We start from the raw sequence: 21,725 nt of genomic DNA on the forward strand, positions 1-21,725 counted from the left end.
TTAATTATCAACTTTCAACTGGCACCCATGGGATATTGTTTATGGAGAAACAATGAGATATCATTTATTTATTTTAATATTAAAGTGACCCGCCACGTTATAATTTTGTCAAACATCTGTGGGCCGAGTGGGTACGTCACAACTGTACTGACATAAAACAACAAGAAAGTAATTATCTTGGTCAATATGTACCATTTGCCATTCATCGTCCTGGGCCTTTAAACTTGCCTCCACCGGGCAAGTTGGCCATACGGTTGGGGACGCGCAGCTGTGAGCTCGCATCCAGGAGATAGTGGGTTCGAACCCCACTGTCGGCAGCCCTGAAGATGATTTTACGTGGTTTCCCATTTTCACACCAGACAAATGCTGGGGCTGTACCTTAATTAAGGCCATGGCCACTTCCTTCACATTCTTAGGCTGTTCCTGTCCTATCGTCGCCATAAGACCTATCTGTATCAGTGCGAGGTAAAACAACTAGTAAAAAACACTTGCCTCCCGGTAACGCAGCTTTCATTATGTGAAAAGAACTCAAAATCCATTCGGTTTAAATTTTGTGTTTTACTTAGCATTTGAACTGGAAAGTGGAGAACTATGGTGGAATATGTACAAACATACTTGTGTATTTCAGAATACCATGTTTCAGGAATTCCTTTGTTAGAGCAAAATATTTCAAACAATTCCTTAATTGAAAGAATTAGAATTGTATTTTATGATAGAAATCATGACAATATTTTTTGTTATCTCTGTCATTTTCACATAGATCTGTCTTTCAGCTTTGGTTTGGTGTATAATATGTTATCATAAGAAAGAGCGACTGCCGAGCAAATTGGTCGTGCAATTAGGAGCGCACAGCTGTGAGCTTGCGTTCAGTAGATAATGGATCCAAACCCCACTGTTGGCAACCCTGAAGATGGTTTTCTTACGAGGCAAATGTACCTTGATTAAGGCCACAGCCACTTCCCACTCCTGGTCCTTCCCTATCCAGTCATCACCTTAACCCAGTGGCTGCCAAGATCCGATGTAAGTTGATGATCTGTGAATTGTAAAACTGCCATGATCTGATGCTGTAGAGGCTGGTTTTTCAAGTACCGTTTGTTCAGGTTTAACACAACAGTTGACTCGCATATGCATTTTGGCTGATCCATGGTATCTCTAACTACAAATAAATAGCATTTTCTCTCTGACAAAGAGAATATAACATTCTTATTTTCTATTTCTTTGAGAGGTTGGCATGCACTGGCCATGTCATGTGCACAGCGTACGTTGCGCAGAAAGTTTTCTTGGCGCGAGGTATTGCTTTTATCGTGTTTTTGCTTATTATACTGTGAAAGGTTAAGAAGATATTATTTGGAACTCGTGTGTGAAAAAATACGTTCAGGCTATGTTTTTAGGAAGTGACAGTGATATATATTCTAGTGAAGATGAAAACAGTGAGACAGACAGTATCAGTTCATGTGACAGATATAAGACCTAGTCATGTTATCCCTCCTCAGATTACTACTACTGATGGAAGTGAAGATGACGGTGATCTTAATGTTAACCAGCAAAATGCAAGTCAACATGATGACAACCTCAATTTTCACTCTCACCAAGCTCAGTAGCTGCAGTCGCTTAAGTGCGGCCAGTATCCAGTATTCGGGAGATAGTAGGTTCGAACCCCACTGTCGGCAGCCGTGAAAATGATTTTCCGTGGTTTCCCATTTTCACACCAGGCAAATGCTGGGGCTGTACCTTAATTAAGGCCACGGCCGCTTCCTTCCCACTCCTAGCCCTTCCCTGTCCAATCGTCGCCATAAGACCTATCTGTGTTGGTGCGACATAAAGCAACTAGCAAAAAAAAAAATTTTCACTTTCAAAAATTAAAATCACTTGGACATTTTTAAACACAGAGATTTAAAACTTTTAACATTAAAAGACAACACAGTTTAGTGATTCTAAGGGTGACATTAACATATATGTGAAATAATTATTACTGTGCCAAATACTAATTCCAGTTTGCAAAATTAATTACAGAAAGTGGAAATAAATAATTTATTAATATGTTAAAGACACAAGCACCAACGAAGTAAATCACAGGACATATGGATATATCATGAATCATTAAAAAAAAATCTATATAGCTTCAAAACTGAGGCAGGTACAAAATTTTCAGTAAGACCTTACAGTTTGCCTTAATTTAGTTTGGCAGTTTTAGCAGTACTACAGCATTTTAGCTTGACAGGGAGAGTTAAGACCTATCTGTATTGGTGCAATGTAAAGAGACTTACATGCAACGTAAGGTAAAATGGTTCCACCTATTCAATACATAGAGAAAGATTTAGTAAAGGAATAAATTTTCCATCCTCCAATGAGGGTGCTATTCAGATCTGGAATACAGTCAGGTTACAATTTCAATGGAGTTTATAAACATCAAAAAGTGGAAATTTAATTGTTAATGCTGTTATTAAGTTCTTTTTTCCAGTTAGTGTGGGAGGAATGCTAATCATGTTCTCAGGTATGGATGGAACTGAATGATTTATAGAGAGTCCCTCAATATCTGTATTACTATATTTTCTATTTCTCAGGGTGCAATAAATTTTTTGTTATTAAGGTCAGTGTCTGAGTAGGGTGGCTGCTCTTGCCTCTTCAGCCATCACATAGTCAAAATTGGCTCAATTAAAAACATTCAAGCACACAAAACATCTAAAAATGAAAACACTTGTTATTTAATTAATTGTTTATTTTCACCTATTATTAATTAAATAGTCCGCCTCTGTGGTGTAGTGGTTAGCGTGATTAGCTGCCACCCCCGGAGGCCCGAGTTCGATTCCCGGCTCTGCCACGAAATTTGAAAAGTGGTACGAGGGCTGGAACGGGGTCCACTCAGCCTCGGGAGGTCAACTGAGTAGAGGTGGGTTCGATTCCCACCTCAGCCATCCTGGAAGTGGTTTTCCGTGGTTTCCCACTTCTCCTCCAGGCGAATGCCGGGATGGTACCTAACTTAAGGCCACGGCCGCTTCCTTCCCTCTTCCTTGCCTATCCCTTCCAATCTTCCCATCCCTCCACAAGGCCCCTGTTCAGCATAGCAGGTGAGGCCGCCTGGGCGAGGTACTGGTCATACTCCCCAGTTGTATCCCCTGACCAAGAGTCTGAAGCTCCAGGACACTGCCCTTGAGGCGGTAGAGATGGGATCCCTCGCTAAGTCCGAGGGAAAAACCGAACCTGGAGGGTAAACAGATGATGATGATGATGATGATTAATTAAATAACCCTACGTATTGAAATGAAATGGCATATGGCTTTTAGTGCTTTGTTGTGTCCAAGGACTTTGGCTCGCCAGGTGCAGGTCTTTTGATTTGACGTCCGTAGGTAACCTGCACGTCATGAGGATGAAATTACGTTGTAGACAACCCATACACCCAGTCCCTTTGCCAGGGGAATTAACCAATTATGGCTAAAATTCCCGACCCTGCTGGGAATTGAACCTGGGACCCCTGTGACCAAAGGCCAGCATGCTAACCATTTAGCCATGGAGCCAGACATTCTAAGTATTGACAATTCTTATTTTAAATATTGGATGTGTATTTTTTGGAGTAGAGATTGTAATCAATACAGATCATTATAAAATCAAACCACAGTGGTTAAGTTAATAAACTCACAATGTCCATAAGTCGCAATATGATGTATAGAGAAAATGTTTATTAAATTAGTAGCACAGTATTGGTCACTTTGTGGAAATCAGTCTTAATCTTAATTTATACTGTAACTTGTAGTGACAATATATGGCAAACTTGAAAATTAGATGAGGGGAACATCTAAAAATTAGTACTATAGAAACAGTGGCCCAGTAGGTGTTTATAAGACTGTCAACGTGGTTCAAAGATGTATATCCAGAATAGATGTCTGGAAGGGAAAAGAAAGAAGAAAAATAACTGAACCTCTGATATTTATAAGAGGAGATAAGGAGATGTGTCTACATAAGCTATTTAAGTATAAAATTAACATAATCAACATAATCATCCATAAGACAAAACTAATTAAATAAATCTTAATTCTATTATTCCGTCAATTCTGAATTATCTGAGAATATTGGACAGATTGATTATAGATTATCTGACCTATTAAAGTTTTAAACTCATTATGAAGGGTGTTTGTAATTGAAAACCAAGTAATGAAATTTACCCTTTCACATTGATTGCTAAATCAAAGCATAGACTGGGGGTAGGAGTTCATATTACAAGATGGGAGGCAGAGAGGAAGCGGTAAGGAGATAAAGGGGTGGTGAGAGGATGGTAGGAATAATAATGGAGCCTTTGTTGGTACTACATCTATGTTTTCTATAAGTTATTTGCTTTACATCACACCGACACAGATAGGTCTTATGGCGATGATATGTTTTCTATAAATAGGAATGATTATATCAAATAAAATAGTAGGCTTTTCAAATATTTCATTTAGGTTGTAATTTGCCTCTTCAATCCTAACATACATGTGTGTACAAATTTTTTGTAGCATTAATTTCCATGGCAGTTTAAATTTGCTGCCAAACTGTTGTTTACTCTTTGAACTAGGGTCTGTGACATACTCATAATCAGTTTCTCAAGCCTGTAAGCAGATAGCTGAGTGTAAGCAACATTGTTGTCATATGAAGTCTTAGTGATGCTATGTTAACTCTGCAGTCAAGTAAATATTACCTCTCTTTAACTCAATTAGTGGATTTTCTTCATTTTATGTAATTATAAGAATGAATAAATTGTTATAAGTTGTTTACAGATCATGTAAACCGTTTGTTTAACATCCATGTGGTTGTAAATTAATATGTACACATATGTGTACATTGCATCAAATCACATATAATTTCCTTTGATTTTATTTTTTAACTTTGAATGCAATGTAGTCTAATCAAAGGTGAATTTACTTATAGAAATAACATACAGAGTGCCTCTAACCTCTGATTAAGAATTGTTTGAAATTCTAAACAACAGTGACATCGAGACATAGACTGTAATGCTGATTACATTCCATCTTCACCATGCAGAGATGACAACAATGCCGAATCACAACCTGAATTTCCTGACAGTGCTGATCACTGCCTAAATGACAAACAATGTGGCAAAAAAAATAGGGATACAAGTAACAACCAAGGTGGCAACTTAGATGGACTCCGAGACCTTGCAGATCTATAAATGGTGGTAGGCCTGGATTGAATGTGCAAGGATCTGGGGAGGGAATGAGGACTTGGAAGAGGCCAGGGTCCATGTAGGGGCTGGAGTCATGAAATGAGCCAAATTCAAGGAACGGGTCAGAAACGAGAAAGAGGCAGAGAACAAAGAAGTGGCTCAATTCAAATAATGAACTGAGAACAAGGAAGAGGCCGAAGGCATCTACAATCTATTGTTGAATGGAGTGGGAATAATTTGACAAATGTCCTTTCACAATTTATTCCACCAAGTGATATTCTTGGATCCAGAGAATAACATCCATACTTCAATTCAACTACAATACTTCAATGACTACTCCGACAAAGAATTCTTTGGAGTGATGGTAGAACAAACCAATAACTATTATCATTTAACTAGAGCGAAATTACTAAGAGTGACTTCGAAAGAAATTAATATGTTCTGAGGGACATCAATGATGAGTACCCTGGTTACCCAAGAATCCATCTGCAGTGGGATTCTTATTTTCTGCATTAAACTATTTCCTCCCAGAGTCCAGGGTTGTTTTTCATTTTATTAGTCAAGAAAATGAAAAAATGGAAGCTTTTGGTATTTTAGGTATAATTTATGCAATTAAAGCAATTGGGGTTATTATCATAGTAGCCATTTTGCTATTAATAACCCTTTTAGAACCTTATATATTAGGAGATCCTGGTAACTTTACACCTGCTAATCCATTAGTCACACCAGTGCATATCCAACAGGAATGATTTTTTTTTGTTTATGCCATTTTACAGCCAATCCCCAATAAAGTAGGAGGTGTAATTGCATTAGTGATATCTATTACTACTGCACCACTTCACTACCTTTTTTTTTTTTTGCATCATGTCGCACTGACACAGATATGTCTTATGGCAACGATGGGATAGAAAAGGCCTAGGAATGGGAAGAAAGTGGCCATGGCCTTAATTAAGGTACAGCCCCAACATTTGCCTGGTGTGAAAATGGGAAACCATGGAAAACCATCTTCAAGGCTGCCCACAGTGGGGTTCGAACCCACTATCTCCCGATTACTGGATATTGGCCGCACTTAAGCGACTGCAGCTGTCGAGGTCGGTTTCACGACCATTTAATAGGTGAAATAGGATTATTTAATAGCTTAGTTGCTTGATGTGATTATTATTTTTTTAGAGCAGTAGAGATACATAACTTGCCATTTAAGCATCTGTTGCTCAGTGTTGCCAGAAATCTTGATGTACTGGCAGAATATACAGGCAACGTGTAGTTTGATAATTATAATCCACTTACGAGTGACTAGTATATGTCACACTAATAGTAGAGACCCAATGAACAAGTATGTACACAAATTATTGTAATTAAACAATAAAAATAAAATAATAAATATCATCTGAAATATTCTTAAATAACCTAATTGAATATAAAGAGATTTTAATAAAAATGTATCAGTAAACAAAGTGTCAGGGCTGAAGAGGTTAGCGTTGAAATATTGTTCAAAATGGATAAAGCACTTTTCGAGAATCTTGAGCAGAGTCATGGGACAGTTTATAGGGAGTGGCCGAGATCTGGGGGTACATAGTGTTTTTAATATATTTGAAGATGAATGATGACTTGTATTCCGTGGTAGAATAGCACCCACAGTATCCCCTGCCTGTTCATGGGGGACCGTACTACCACTTCTACGTAATACCAACTTTTAAATCATTTTCTTGAAAGAAAAACACCTGACTACATTAGATATTTTCCTTTCCATGAGAGCTATTAGGGGGGGGGCACCTCTTGCCCCTGGGTATGGGTGCCCTTAAGCAGAGTGTGTTTGTCTGTGACCTTCAAGATATCCATATCTTCATTAATGGATGTGAAATGATGATTGGAATCAAATATATATTGGCTTATGGCAGAAAAACTATTGTATTTTTTAGCGTTAACATGTTCTAAATAATGCGTATTGAAATGTATGCATGTTTGACCTCATACGTTGTGTCACATTTACTCCAATTAATAAATCTATTATGTTGGTCCATTAAATGTCTCTTAATTAATATGGAAGAGTTATTGTTATTAGTTTTATAGGCTATATTCAGATAATGTTTCTTAAAAATGTTAAGAGACCGGGCGAGTTGGCTGTGCGTGTAGAGGCGCGCGGCTGTGAGCTTGCATCCGGGAGATCGTAGGTTCGAATCCCACTATCGGCAGCCCTAAAAATGGTTTTCCGTGGTTTCCCATTTTCACACCAGGCAAATGCTGGGGCTATACCTTAATTAAGGCCACGGCCGCTTCCTTCCAACTCCTAGGCCTTTCCTATCCCATCGTTGCCATAAGACCTATCTGTGTCGGTGCGACGTAAAGCCCATAGCAAAAAAAAAAATGTTAGTGTCCTGATATATATTATTATTATTAAATGAGATGGAAGGGTGCCTTTTCTTTGATTAAGGTGGATGAAGGTTGCTTCTTTATCTTATTAATTATTTCATCATTAAAGTGTCTGTTGTGCCCATTATAACTAGCTATTGCGTGAATAGTGTTCAGTTCTTGTTTAAGATCTATTTTGGACAAAGTGATGATGAAAAACATATGTACCATGCTGTAACAAGTAGCTTTTTTGTGTGAATGGGGATGTAAAAAGTCTTGCTGAATAGTATTTGCAGTTTGTGTAAGATTTCTTTACCTATTATAAGGCAAATGATTAGTATGTCTGGTAATGGTTAAATCTAAATAATTCTAAGATTGGTGGATTCAGATTCAAAAGTAAACTGAATGTGTGGATTTAAGTCATTGAGCTTATCGAGAGTGGCAGTCGTATTAGTAGATCTATGGTCTATTATGACAATCATGTCATCATCACATCTGGTCCAACAGCATATGTTACTGAAGTTATTATTATTAAGAATTTTATTGTGTTAAAGGTTATCTAAATAAATATCTGCTGAAATCTCTGAAGGCAGAGAACCAGTGAGCAGTCAATTTTGCTGATAAATGATATTAACAAAGCTAAAATAATTGTTGTGTAGGACCAATCTTAAATTAGTTAGAAATACTTCAATTTCAGGTTTGCTTAATTGACTAAATTTCTTCTTTAGAAACATTGGATGAATTGTCCGACGCGTTGGCTGAATGGTCAGCGTACTGGCCTTCGGTTCTGAGGGTCCCGGGTTCGATTCCCGGCCGGGTCGGGGATTTTAATCGCTTCTGATTAATTCTTCTGGCTCGGGGACTGGGTGTATATGTCCGTCCCAACACTCTCCTCATCATATTCAGACAACATACTACACTACCAACCACCACAGAAACACCCAATAGTGCTTACATCCCTCCATAGAGGGTTGGCGTCAGGAAGGGCATCCGGCCGTAAAACGGCGAAATCCACATGTGTGACGCAGATCGCACCCGCGACCCCACAGGTGTGGGAAAAGCGGACGGAAAAGAAGAAGAAGAAGAAACATTGGATGAATTGAAAGATTATCATTGTAGGTCTAGTCCACTTTACAAAATTACTCAATTCATGTGCTACTGAGTTATCAGAGATAAATATAAGTTTTGTCTTTCCGACCGTGTGCATCTTCTTGCATATTATGTATATTTAGACAAGGGGATTTTTCACTCGACGACTATGCATGGAACATAGACCCTAAGTTAGCCAGTGAATTTTTAATATTGTATTATATAGGAATATCAAGAGAGTGTGAGAAAACTGTAAATTATTCATGAATTTCAGTTGAAAACATTTGAATTAATTAAGTTCTACTGTAGAAATTAATTATTTCACTTTGCATATTCTATACTTCATTGATCAGTTACAAATGTACTGCAATTATTTCCCCGAGCATATTAGAGCACCTTCTCATGATCACCTGCTACCTTGTGACTACTGGCCTGTTCCAAGTTACTTGTAACTCATACCTCAGTTAAGGGCTGATGTCATTGTAGTGTCTAACTTGTTTTATACTTTGATAGGATACAACCCTCAAGTTAGAAGCAACGCATTTTGAGAATATCAAGATAGAGCCACTCCCAAGCATCAAAACAGAACCTGAAGAAGCAAATGCAGATTTGCCAAAGGTGAGGCTTTCAAATATTTTGAAATAATTCTACCAATAATAAAATATATTTTTTCTCTGATTTCAGATTACCAAATCTTTACAACTCTTCATAGAGATCTGTGTATCAATCTGTAGACAGGTATCATTGGAACTTTTCACTCCAATCACTTCTGTCACGAACATCTTCTTTCATCTTCCACTCTATAATAGTTTCTTATATACATTCTCTTCTAAATATGTGCCCTGTCCCTTCTGTGTCCTCACTGCATGCAGTCTCTTTTGGTCTTGGATACAAGTGAATGTCAGTTCCACAGTGTGTAATTTCAATTTATTCATAGCAGTATGCAGTGTCTCTAAGCTCATGGTATACCTGCTTGGTGATGAATGTTATGAGGATAGTTCCTATGGTTTGAAAATATAAAAAAAACACAAGTATTAAGAAACTGATCTGATGTTGGAGGTGTTCCTCTTTTCTCGTCATGGTGTCTATGAATCTAATGCTGTTTATTCTTTATGCCAAAACCCCTTTAATGTAAGGAATGTCAAGAAAATCTCTTTGTAGAACATATGGGAATACATACCTGCCAATTTTCCCAATTCAGGCAGGAGACTCCCGATTTTCGACAGTTTTTCCCGCCTCGCAATTATTGTATTTCTTCTCCTGATTTTAGCTTATTTTTTGATGAACTTCAAACATTTATTTCCAAATCCTGCCATTTCAGCATTTTACACCAGTGGCAGGAAGTCCTTCACTCGTTGGCCGCTTTCAAATGAAATATCGACGTTTATTAATATGAGAAATGCACGTGAATGTGTGATGTTTATTGAAACCTGTATATTGCGACTCGTATAGCCTATCAATTGTAAATCTCCGCATCTCACATGTTATGTTCATGTTCCTTCGCATCAGTCTAGTTGATTCTAGAGATTGGTCACTAGATTAGTAATTAAGTGACAGAATTTCAAAGAAAGAAACTAGTTACATTTTAGAGATTTTAAGAGCCATTTGGAGACAATTCTGGTGAATTTTAATTTATTACTTAAAATTAATAGCATAACGCTTCCCATAATCGTGCGGGTGCATGATGCAATATATTAATCTAATGTGTTTCCTAAGTAATGGCATCCAAGTGCATGATTTCATACTATTTTCGGAAGGCTTATCAGAGACCAATCATCTCGTTCACATACTTCCAGTGAGGGAATAGAGATGTGTTGTTTTTAGCCTTGTAGCCTCGTATAGTAACAGTCGGGTTTTGAGGTAATAAGTGTTATAATATATACCATAGTACAGTACTCCTGTATTGCACAAGACATGTAGAAAAGCAGTTTTGACCAATTGTATCTCCTGATTTTTTCTTTATTTTCGTATCAAAATCTCGTGATTTTTTATTTTGTAAAGTTGGCAGGTGTGGGAATAGAAGATCATCAAACTGCTTTGAGTGGTGAAAGTAGGTAGGTAAATAACAAACCAACACACCTCCTTCCAATTAGCTCCACCCTACATAATATTCCCCCTACTTTTCCTTCTGTTTCCCCTAGCCTATCACAACACCACTCCTCAGTTAGCTCCACGTGCGGCCAGTATCCAGTATTCGGGAGATAGTAGGTTCGAACCCCACTGTCGGCAGCCCTGAAAATGGTTTTCCGTGGTTTCCCATTTTCACACCAGGCAAATGCTGGGGCTGTACCTTAATTAAGGCCACGGCCGCTTCCTTCCCACTCCTAGCCCTTTCCTTTCCCATCGTCGCCGTAAGACCTATCTGTGTCGGTGCGACGTAAAACAACTAGCAAAAAAAAAAAAGTTAGCTCCACCCTACACAACATTTCACCTGCTTCCCCCACTTCCCCTACCTCTACTTCTGCTATACCTCACCCACCGCAAGCGCCTCACACACGCTCAGTCAGTTAACGACACGGCATAAGGGAGGATTATTTTCATTTTGACCGTATTGAAATTCAATTCTTAAATGTTAAACATTAATTTATTGAAACCACCTATTCAATACTGGTTAAGTCTTTATGACTATAACAATATCATTACAATAATTTTGAGTATGGTACATGTTTCGCCTGGCATTGCAGGCATCATCAGCCATTAATTCTATCTCCAAGTCAGAGCTCTGAGTGGATGCTATTTTAGGATTAATCGTAGTCAATTATTTATATAACAGTGCAAAGGAGTGATCAAGCCGTCCATGTTTTAAAGTTCTAATGTGACATTCTACTCTTGTTCACATTTATTAGAAACTAGCAAATGTACCCGTGCTTCGCTACGGTATTCTACATTGTATTCGAATATCGAAGTAAATACTGTACATACAGTAAATAAGATTGTTTTAAAATGGCATGTCTCTTAGCGTTATCCGAGAAACAGCATAGGGAGGTTCCCAATACGGTGTTTCCAGTGTAAAGTGGTTGTGTAAAGTGGTTGTTACAGATTTGTGATGATAACGGCAGGCTCACTTGGCTACTTCCATTCACAATCGAGTTGGGAAGTTTTCATTATAATTGCAGATGGTTGTTATTATTACCCCTTAAACGCGTAGCTGTGCGAACATTTCGCCAAAATAGTCTATGTACAGGCACACAGTCGTTAGGATTTTACTTATATAGGTAGATAAGGAATCTGCTCCACATACAACACCTTTTGGTCTATGTCTGCTGGACTTACCCTGCAAAACTGACCATTCATGATATCTCCCTTATTAATCTTTCTGACAAAAAAATACACATGAAAAAAAGTTTTAGAAATGGATTAAGGCAGGTAGATTTCTATTAAGTTTGGTTGTGTATATTTTGTGGGAGTGCAAAATCACGGTTTCGGTTTCGTATAAACCCCCCAGTCATTTCATGGATTTAGAAACAATATTTGCCCTGAAACCTACCCAAGGACAGGTGGATTCTAAATATGAATTTTGGTGGAAATATATCCAGTAGTTTCCAAGTTATAGACAAACAGAAAAACAGACACCAAAGCTAAAAATATGCAGATGGTCATTATTATACCTGAAACGGATAACTGTACAGAAATGTCGCCAAAATAGTCAATGTACAGACACACTATAGAAGTGCAGACCTTTACTTCGAAAGTTACTGCTTTGAAACTCTGCGACATATCTGCAAACGGACCTCACCATCAGACGCCTCTTTCAGTGTTCTACATGGTTGGTCCCATGACATCTTCTCGTATATCCTATATTTATCAGTTAGATTGAGTTAGAATCTTTGGGTGTGAAATTTTGTACAGTTTTCGCATACTACTTTATATTTGTGATACTCATGTGACAGATAGAATCATAAAATTTGGCTATCACATTGCCACTGGTCATGCCAATGTGCGTGCCGAATGTCATAATTCTATCTTTCCTATAAGTGTGCCAAATTAATGTTAACATATACGTGTGAAAGTACAAAATTAACTTGAAATCGAGAAAAACAGCCTATTTAACGTATAAGGAATAGAAATACGATAAAAAGTCATAGGACCAAAGTTGTAGATCTCTCCAAAATGAAACGCGACTGTGCTTTCTGATTTGTGATAAGACTTACAGATTACCCACCAATTATCCCGAAACGAAGGTGTGCACCGTCGTTAAAATTGCAACCATATTTCGATATTTTCCGGGGCCGAAAGTTATACATTTGCATAGCTTAGAATATTTCCTCAAAGGAAAGAGTGTCAATCTTTCGGGATTAGCACTCGCATACATACGGTGTAATTAAGGAAGAAAATAATTCAGTAAAGAATGTTGAAATTAATAGAAATTGGATTAAAACTGAGGACAGCCGGATGATGACAAATATGTAAATACCATGTGAATGTATTGGAAAATCAAATGCCCCTCAATAAGTTATGCTGGTGTGAGTTATGGATATAAGAAAGAGGTAACAGAGGAGAAATTAAGGCGCAGGCATTCTTAGGTCAACAGATAAGATGACTAATGGTGTTATTACTTAAGCTATTCGAGGACGGTTATAAACTCCAACGATATTCCGCTAATATCCCGCAGAATGGCTGATTGACGTCCTCTCTTGCCTTCTACCCAAGAAACAACCACGAATTTAAAGGTATGATGAGGAAAATGGCAATACGTTACTTCCCTGCTGGCAAGCAGTCAGAGACGTTGCCATGGTAACCTGTAGGTTTGTTGTCGGTCTGTCGGTCACACACGCAGATGATGATGCCTGCAGAAAATAGTAAATTTCTCCGTCATTTGAATAGTAAGGTAAATTATGAACATAACAAAAGTTGTTTATAATGAAGAGACGTTTCACATACGGTCCACGGAGTTTACAGGAAATCAATAGTATAAGAGAAAATGGAGGAAAACCGTTCTGGTTTTCTTGTACACCCCCCGTCTAATGAAAGATTTTAAAATGAAATGCATATAGAAACCTTTCTCGGGGTGAGTATACTCCAAATATGAAGTTTGGTTGAAATCTATCCAGCCATTTTGCCGTGATGGTGGAACAGACTAACAAACAGACACGAAAAGTAAAAACCACCGATTCGGTCTTGAGTTGACCTAAAACGGATAAATATCTGAAAAATTGGCAAAACAAACGAAATTACAAACAGCAGACTCCCTACAACTTTATTTATAAGATATATTGACTGTTAACTTTCATAATGTCGGTAATGAGAACGGCTTGATGCAAGTGGGATTTAACTATTACCCGCAATCAGAACAAAACCCTTTCTTTTAATATTTACAGGGAGCCCACTCACACAATAAACACAATCCACCAAACTTCTCTACACCCAGGGGCACAGAAGAAGGCAGCTTACAGTAGTATAATTTTCAGAGCTCTCAATGTTCCGTTATCCCGTAAGAACTTTAGAAAGGAAATCAACACCATTTATGGAATAGCCGAAGGTAATGGTTTCAGTAAAGCTTTTGTGAACAAAATTCTCAATAAATCTAAAAGTAAACCCAAGACCACCTTAGAAAAAGAATCTTCCCCTAAAGAGAAGTTCACCTCATTTACCTTTAATAATAATAACATATATCCTATTTCAAACATCTTTAAAAAAACACAAGTTAAAAGTAGCTTTCAAGACCGTTCACACCAATGTGAAAACGTTTTTTAATTCTCATACTGTCAACAGCCACCAAAAATATTCAAACTCTGGGATATACAAATTAAAATGCCAATCATGTCTTTCAACCTATATTGGGCAAACAGGCCGCAGCTTCAATGTAAGATACTCCGAACACCTCAATGCTCTAAAGTATAATCGCTACTCAGCCATGAGCGAACATTGTAGAGAGAAAAATCATAAATACACAACAATTGATCAAGATTTAAAGATCCTGCATTACAAACAGAAAGGTCCCTTACTTAATATACTAGAGAATATTTATATAGATATCGACCAATATAACAATCCCGTATACAACTTGAATGAAATCAATGAAAAGAAAAATATTTCATTGGAAACCTTTGTCCCGCTCATCTGTGAACAATTCAGTAGTAAAAACGAGTTTCACTACCGACATTCTAGAACAAGACCCGCCCTTCCATCAACACACTCCTTCCGTGATTCACATCGTCCCTCCCTCCTCGCCCCTCCCCCTCCATTCCCCCTCCCAACCACATTGACACAGATACACAGTAAGCCACACACAGGTAATGTGACTTGAGACTGACAAGGTCATCTCCATTCGAGACAACAACTTTTGTTACAAGTAAGTTATATGAGTTTTCTTTCCATACATTATTTTTTATCTTGTTTTTCATCCACTCATATTTCCTTTTTCTCATTACAGATGTTACACATGTTTTAACCCATAGTATTGACGGTCTCACTACACTCCTCAGCACAGTGTCTTCATTTTAACAGTCAGCAGTTTTAATTGACAATTCAAGAACGATCTATTAGACGAGAGGACTTTATACCTCAGTATGTTTTTTAATTCACTAATCATGATCATTGTCACTTCACTTCATTACGATTTTTAATTTGTTTGTGTATTATGTAATTACAGTTCTGCTACTGAAGATGGCCTTGAGATTAGGCTGAAACATGTTTAGACTTTGCTTCATCTAACAGATGAGTTGATTTGTATTGATAAGGAGGATTTTTAAATATTTTCTTTTGTAAAGTGATAACCGTCAATACGGAATGAGATTTATAACTTGCAAAGCTCTGGTAACCTTACCATAGCCCATTCCTATCCTATCGTCACCATAAAACCTGTAGGCATGATATGGGCCTTTGGGGTTATGCTGTGTCAAGACAACAAGGTGAAACACTTTACGTTTCCGCGTCTTCAAAAGAAGACAGCTCCAACATTAATGCATTCTTAAATTCAAATGCTCGTTATTGTGGAAGTGTTCCTCATGAACAGTTCAAGATTTTCTTTTGAAGACACGAAGCAAAGTTCTCTGCGAAACGTAAAGAGTTACACCTTGTTATCTTGACACGGCATAAACCAAAAATCTGATATCTACAGGTACGTGCCATGAAAAGATCAATTTTAACACCATAAGACCTGTCTGTGTAAGTGCAACATACAGGTAGTAGGAAAGAAAGCTCATTTGAAAATTTGCCAGAAGCTCGACTCACAACAAGAAAGAAACAAGAATTTCTTTTTTGAGCCATATCATCAGCTTTAATGAAACTTGCATCCATAATTCTGTCCTTGAATCCAACAACTAAGCATGGATTATAAGAGGAGGAAGGGGGAGGGGGAAGTTGCAATGGAGGATGAAATATAAAACTAATAACTGTTTTGGGGAAATGTAAAATTAAATTTCAGTTTTTCTTTTCTTTTCTTTTTGTTCCTGGTATTCTAACTGTAAGTCACAGCAGCATGCCTCTTCCCTCACACATTAACAATATCTGTAACACCTCATACTTACTTTTACAACACCAAACCAGAGTTAGGGTCGAGTAACTGGGGGCATTCATTCGGAATATCTTGGGATGAATCCCACTATTGGCATTCCTGAACATGGTTTTCCATTTTTACACCAGGTAAATTCTGAGGCTATACGTTATTTATGGCCACAGTCAGTATCTTCGCCATCCTGGTGTTGTCCTCTTGCAGATCCATCTGTGTCACATAAGACCAACAGCAGGCAGACTTTATTGAATGAGTCTTTAAGTCTAGGTTATTCACTCATCAGCGCAGAACTGAAACAGACCTGAATGTATGTAAACTCACCTGCACTCACTGTCCATCCTTTTTTTTTATCTTTCATGTTGTTATGTAGGTAATTTGCTCTTTCCCCTTTTTTTGCATGTATTCTTCCTTTGATGATTATCACCCTCACAAAATGGTAGTTAGTTTAAAAATGACAGTAGTTGGCTTGATATTATTAATGCCAGAGCAGTCAAGACAGTTCTGAAAAAGATTTCTTGATTACCTGATGTACTTATCTATTATGAAAGGGAGGATTTTGTCTGTGGAATACACAGACTGGCCTGGAGTGACCAGACTTTTGCTATAGGGTTTTCCGTACCAATCCTGACCGCTTGAATTTAACCAGCTGGCCAGGTTGCTTCCTCTATATCTACAGCGCACCTGGCCAGAGGCAGCCTCTACTCTCTGCTTTGTAAATCTGTAAATATGCATATAAAGTATACAAAACTAAACTTTTACCCCAAAGAAAATGTTCAGAATGTTGTCCTTCCACAGCTAAACAGACATTGTACCAGATGAACACATTTTGATGGACACAATTTAGCTTGGCCACTGTAATGTTTCTTATTGCAGTTTGTATGTGATTCTATTCATACAATGTGCATGGATTTGTTTGGTATATTCTCCTTCAGGATACTCCACAAATACAAGTCACAGGCTGTTAGATCTGGGGAGCTGGACAGCCGTAAACCAGCACTAATCTTTAAACACATATATAATTCTACCCATGGACTCTTCTACTGCATGAGAAGATGTGGAATCTTATTTAAACCAAGAATATGACTTTTTCTTTGCCCCAGTGGAATGCGACAGCCTTCGGCAGCTGGCAAAATTCCTATCCTCTCTACTAGATGGGGCTTCATCATTCCATTCCTGACCCAGTCAAATGACTGGAAACAGGCTGTGGATTTTCACTTTCAGTATGATTGTTCTGCTTCCTTTAGCTGATTGAAGAATTGGGTGAGAATGGCATTTTGATACCGCTCTCCTTTTACTGTACCCTCGTAAAAAATCAGACCAAGTATTCGCACACTCAATCCTATCATGAAGAGGAATTTCCTCTATAAAGTGTGGATTTTCAGAACACCAGCAGTGTGTGCTGTGAGTGTTGATATGCCCAGTTAGGTGGAACCACACCTCGTATGTAAAGAACATAGGGTGAGGGTCGATTGAACCTTCAGTCACTGATGACAGAAACCACTCGCAGTAACACATCTGTGCTGCAGGATCAGTTGGTATTTGTTTATTTATTTATTTATTTAATGTGCCACCAACAGAGACACACTCCAATTATAGGTGGCTTTTACAAATTATTTGAACAAATAACATAGAAATACCAAAAAGTAAATGTCTTCCCATCTTAGCAAACTACTGACTACAGTATGGGAAGTGAAGGAAGCGAGCCTATCAGGCCAGGTGGGCCGCAGATGTGGGGGTAGCCAGCCTTTCTTGGCTCGGCTGCTTGTGAGTGATCAGGTTTTATATGGAAAATTCTGTACATGCAGTGTCTAGATGTGATATTTACATGAATGTTATGAGGATTCAAAATTATTGTAATTTTTGTTTTAACTTTTAGGGCGAGATTGAAGAACTTCATTCTGATGACTATGAAATCAAAGGATCTCCTTCAAATACGTAAGTACACAATTTAGCAAATGTTTAGTTTTCATGACTGCATTGCATTTGGAATAATCTTTCAGCTTAATAGGTCATGATGCATGCATCGTAGAGTACAAGACGAAGTGATGTTAAGTACTGAACAAAAATGGCCACACAGATAACAGTTGGAACTAAACCCTACTACCTTGTGATTTTGCATCAGATTCTCTACCTACTGAGCAATGGTCACCTAGGTCACATTTTTTCTCTTAAATAGGATCTGTGCTCAAGACAAACTAATAAGCTGTAGGACTATTTCAAGTGCAATGCAGTTGTGAAAACGAAAGATTTACTTCAACTATCCCACAGCAGGCAGCAAGTATGCATTCTACCGCTGTGCTAGCAATATTGCCTGACCTGTAGCTCATATTATCTGTTCTTTATATCATCAAGTATGACATCTGAAGGTTATGGGTTCTTTTCCCACTGGTGTCAAGTTGGCCATTTTTATTATGTACTTACATCACTTTATCTTGTACTCAGTGTACTTCACATGACCTAATATGCTGAAAATAAGATGAGGTTTGATTAAAATAAAACTTCATTCCTTTTTTTTTTTTTTTTTTTTTTTGCTAGTAGCTTTACATCGCACCAACACAGATAGGTCTTATGGTGACGATAAATCCCTTTCTTTCATGCTATCTGTTGTGTTAGCCTAGTTTTGGAAAACTGTTGAAACTATTCATTTTATTTTCAAGAAATTTGCACTATTATGGAATGGATGCCTCTCTCCAAGAACTCTCATTATTATTGTACTACTCTGTAACTACAGGAAGCTTGACAAGAATTGAAAAGTTGCAATTGTGCAAATGAAGATGAGATAAGGAATCTCCTAGAATATGCTTTAGACCGTGGTTAGTGATGAATTGTTGGGTGATAATAATTCTGACGATAGTGTAGTATTGCGGGGAGAAAATGACAATGTACCAGGCACTTCAAAGCACACTATGATGCAAAGGAAATGGAGTGACTTGAACTGTATACAAACTGAAAAAAACTGTTATTTATGCATTTGCTGGATATAGTGTTGTTAGTTATGACTTACTTGACAATTCTGAAATGCATTCACCCATCTTAATTTTGAATTTTTGGAAATGTGTGGAATCTTTGACAAAATTTCTGATGAAATCAACATATAACAATCCTAATAGAAATAGGTTCAAAAGACTTACTTATTCCTAACAGAAAAGAAAAAAGAATCTAATCAAAAAGTGTAATGTTTTGCTTCACTAGGGGGAAAAAGTCATAGTTCTTGGCCATGTAATGAACATGGTGTAACTCTATGTTTAGAAGAATATTTCAAGGCCCACTATATCAAGCAATGATACTGAGGCATTATAACTATTGAGTACATTCTTTTGCCTTAATACTAACAAAAATTTCTTTTTAAAGATCTAAAGTATATTGGTGAATTTTATTAAATTTTAAAAAATACTTAAACCCTACAACTGGCAATGTTAAATCTTGTGGTGACAGCCATATTTGGCAGCTTTTACTTGTCTAAATAAAATACATAATATCCACATGATTTGAAATAAATTTACAATGTTTTATATATATATATAAAGCGAATACACTCAGCATTGTTGTGGTGACATGAAATTACATAAATGTTTTGGCTAGAAAAATGTACAGTCTGTTCAAAAAGTATCATTCCTAAATTGAATGTAATAATAAAACTTTCGAACATACTGTATGTACACAAGACTGGAGCATGTCACATACATACTGAGATGTACAGATTGTCAATAATGTATCTGCAATGCACTAGCAAATGTTTCACCACTCTGAGAGGTATGTTCTTGAAAATATTGGTGAAAAAGTTATTGGCATGCAATCATTTGGAGGTGTGACCTTAGACCATGTTGTTATGGGAGATTCATCACCACTTTCACTTTCCAATATTTGTGGGAAGGTATAGCTGATATACATTCCAAATCTGACTCTGAATCTGTCAGTTGATTCTCAATAACCTCAAAGTCAGACCCGTCACTTTCAACTTCCAACAAATTTTGCACTACTTCATTACTAATTTTCTGTAAGGAGGTGAAGATGCCATATTTAGACACACACTGTACTAAAAATGTATATAATCAGTCAAATAACATTATATATAAAGAAATCAAAAACCCACGCTGAACAGAAAACTACAAAATAAAGTGCAATAGAATAGAAAAGCAGAGCCGATGAAAGTTTGTTTACAGACACCACAGAAATGGTGCTCAAACAGATGGTCAGAAAACTGTACTCATTTATTTCTGTGAAATTGGACCCAAAGATGTAAATATGAATGAATCTCAACTCGCGGCTGCTGTGGACATCGAGAACGACAAGAAGTAGACTGTCATGACATCTGTTGAAGAAATGAGGAAATTCCAATCAGAAATACGAACGTGTCAAATATTCGATGGTGCCACTACAGCAGAGATCAAAGTATCGAATATTCAACAGTTGCCAGTTCTAGGGTTAGCTTGCTTGCACCTCCCTGGTAGACAATTTAAATATGAGAAGTTAGTTTGCTAAGAATTCAAATATGTTATTATTGTGTTAGTCATACTAACATGTATAGTTTCTGGATGATACTGGAATGAGAGGGAGGCCTGGACTGAAAAGGTGGTGACTACAGCATTTAATTACATTAGGTTTGAAATTGACAAGTTGAAGACAAACCATCTTTAGGTCTGATGATGGAGGGATTCCAACCCAGCATCTCATCATCAATTGTACTTCATAGTCAATTCACTTGGTCATCTTATTCTCAAAAGAGAGACTGTCTACATGTGTTTGGTGCACCCGAAAGGATATTGGTTCATTTCCCCATCTTGGAAGATGAACAAATTGATGGTAATTATTTTTTTCACCTTATCGATACAGTATGGGTTGTGCCTTAACCAAGTTCACAAATTATTAGTAGTACATGTTTTATTTTATTATTAACATCATCAGCTACAGATATCTTCTTTTTAGGTAAAAACATTAGATGTGCAAAGACATGGCCTTCTCAAAATGATCTTAAAAACATACTTGACTATTTAAAAATATTGGGAAAAGTTAATGATTGGCTAAGGGGAGGAGGTAAAAGAGGGAGCTTGAAAACAATTACTAACTATAAACTTTAAAAACTTATGTAAACTGTGACAGTAGTCATAAAGTTCATCTAGAAAGGCCTTGTATATACTGGTACACCATGATCAATAAAAACCGAGGATAAAATGTGTCTTCTTATTCAACTGTGTCCTTGAATAACTCATTAGCACATCTCAAAATTGATGAGACTCATAGTACTTTGTTGTAGAAAAATAAAAAGTCTCTTGACAGCTATAAGTGTGGGCCCTTCCATAATTGAATGGTCATTATGAAGTTGATATTTTGCAATTGTCACCTCAAAATTAAAGTGTCCCAAGATTAATTTGCTAGTCTAATTTGTGAACTTGCTTAAAGCACACAATATATTGTACTGATAAGATGGAGCAATAATTACAGTATATTTGTTAAATTATGCTACACATTGTTACAGATCATGAAGATCTTGAACTTGAAAAGTTTAGAAACAAATTTTGCGCTTCTGGAAAGGCACTTAGCTTTGTGATTCATTGAGCAGAAACCAAAAGTGATTACTGTATTAATACCTGGTTGATAACTCTACTATCCCACTTAGTGTCGAGGTTATGGACAGTGCAGTCTTCTATTTTCCACTCTGAGAACCTTCAAAGCCTT

At 37.2% G+C, this 21,725-nt stretch overlaps 1 protein-coding gene across 1 annotated transcript in view; it reads left to right on the forward strand.

Annotated features, from left to right (window-relative positions):
• The window catches only part of LOC136885383 (zinc finger protein 383), a 61,623-nt gene that overhangs the window by 16,909 nt on the left and 22,989 nt on the right, over positions 1-21,725 (forward strand). The window contains exons 4-5 of the mRNA XM_068230268.1: positions 9,110-9,214; positions 17,926-17,984. Coding sequence (XP_068086369.1) covers positions 9,110-9,214; positions 17,926-17,984 — 164 coding nt within the window. The remainder of the gene's footprint in view (positions 1-9,109; positions 9,215-17,925; positions 17,985-21,725) is intronic.

This window comes from Anabrus simplex, chromosome 14 (assembly GCF_040414725.1).
Source record: "Anabrus simplex isolate iqAnaSimp1 chromosome 14, ASM4041472v1, whole genome shotgun sequence".
NCBI lineage: Eukaryota > Metazoa > Arthropoda > Insecta > Orthoptera > Tettigoniidae > Anabrus > Anabrus simplex.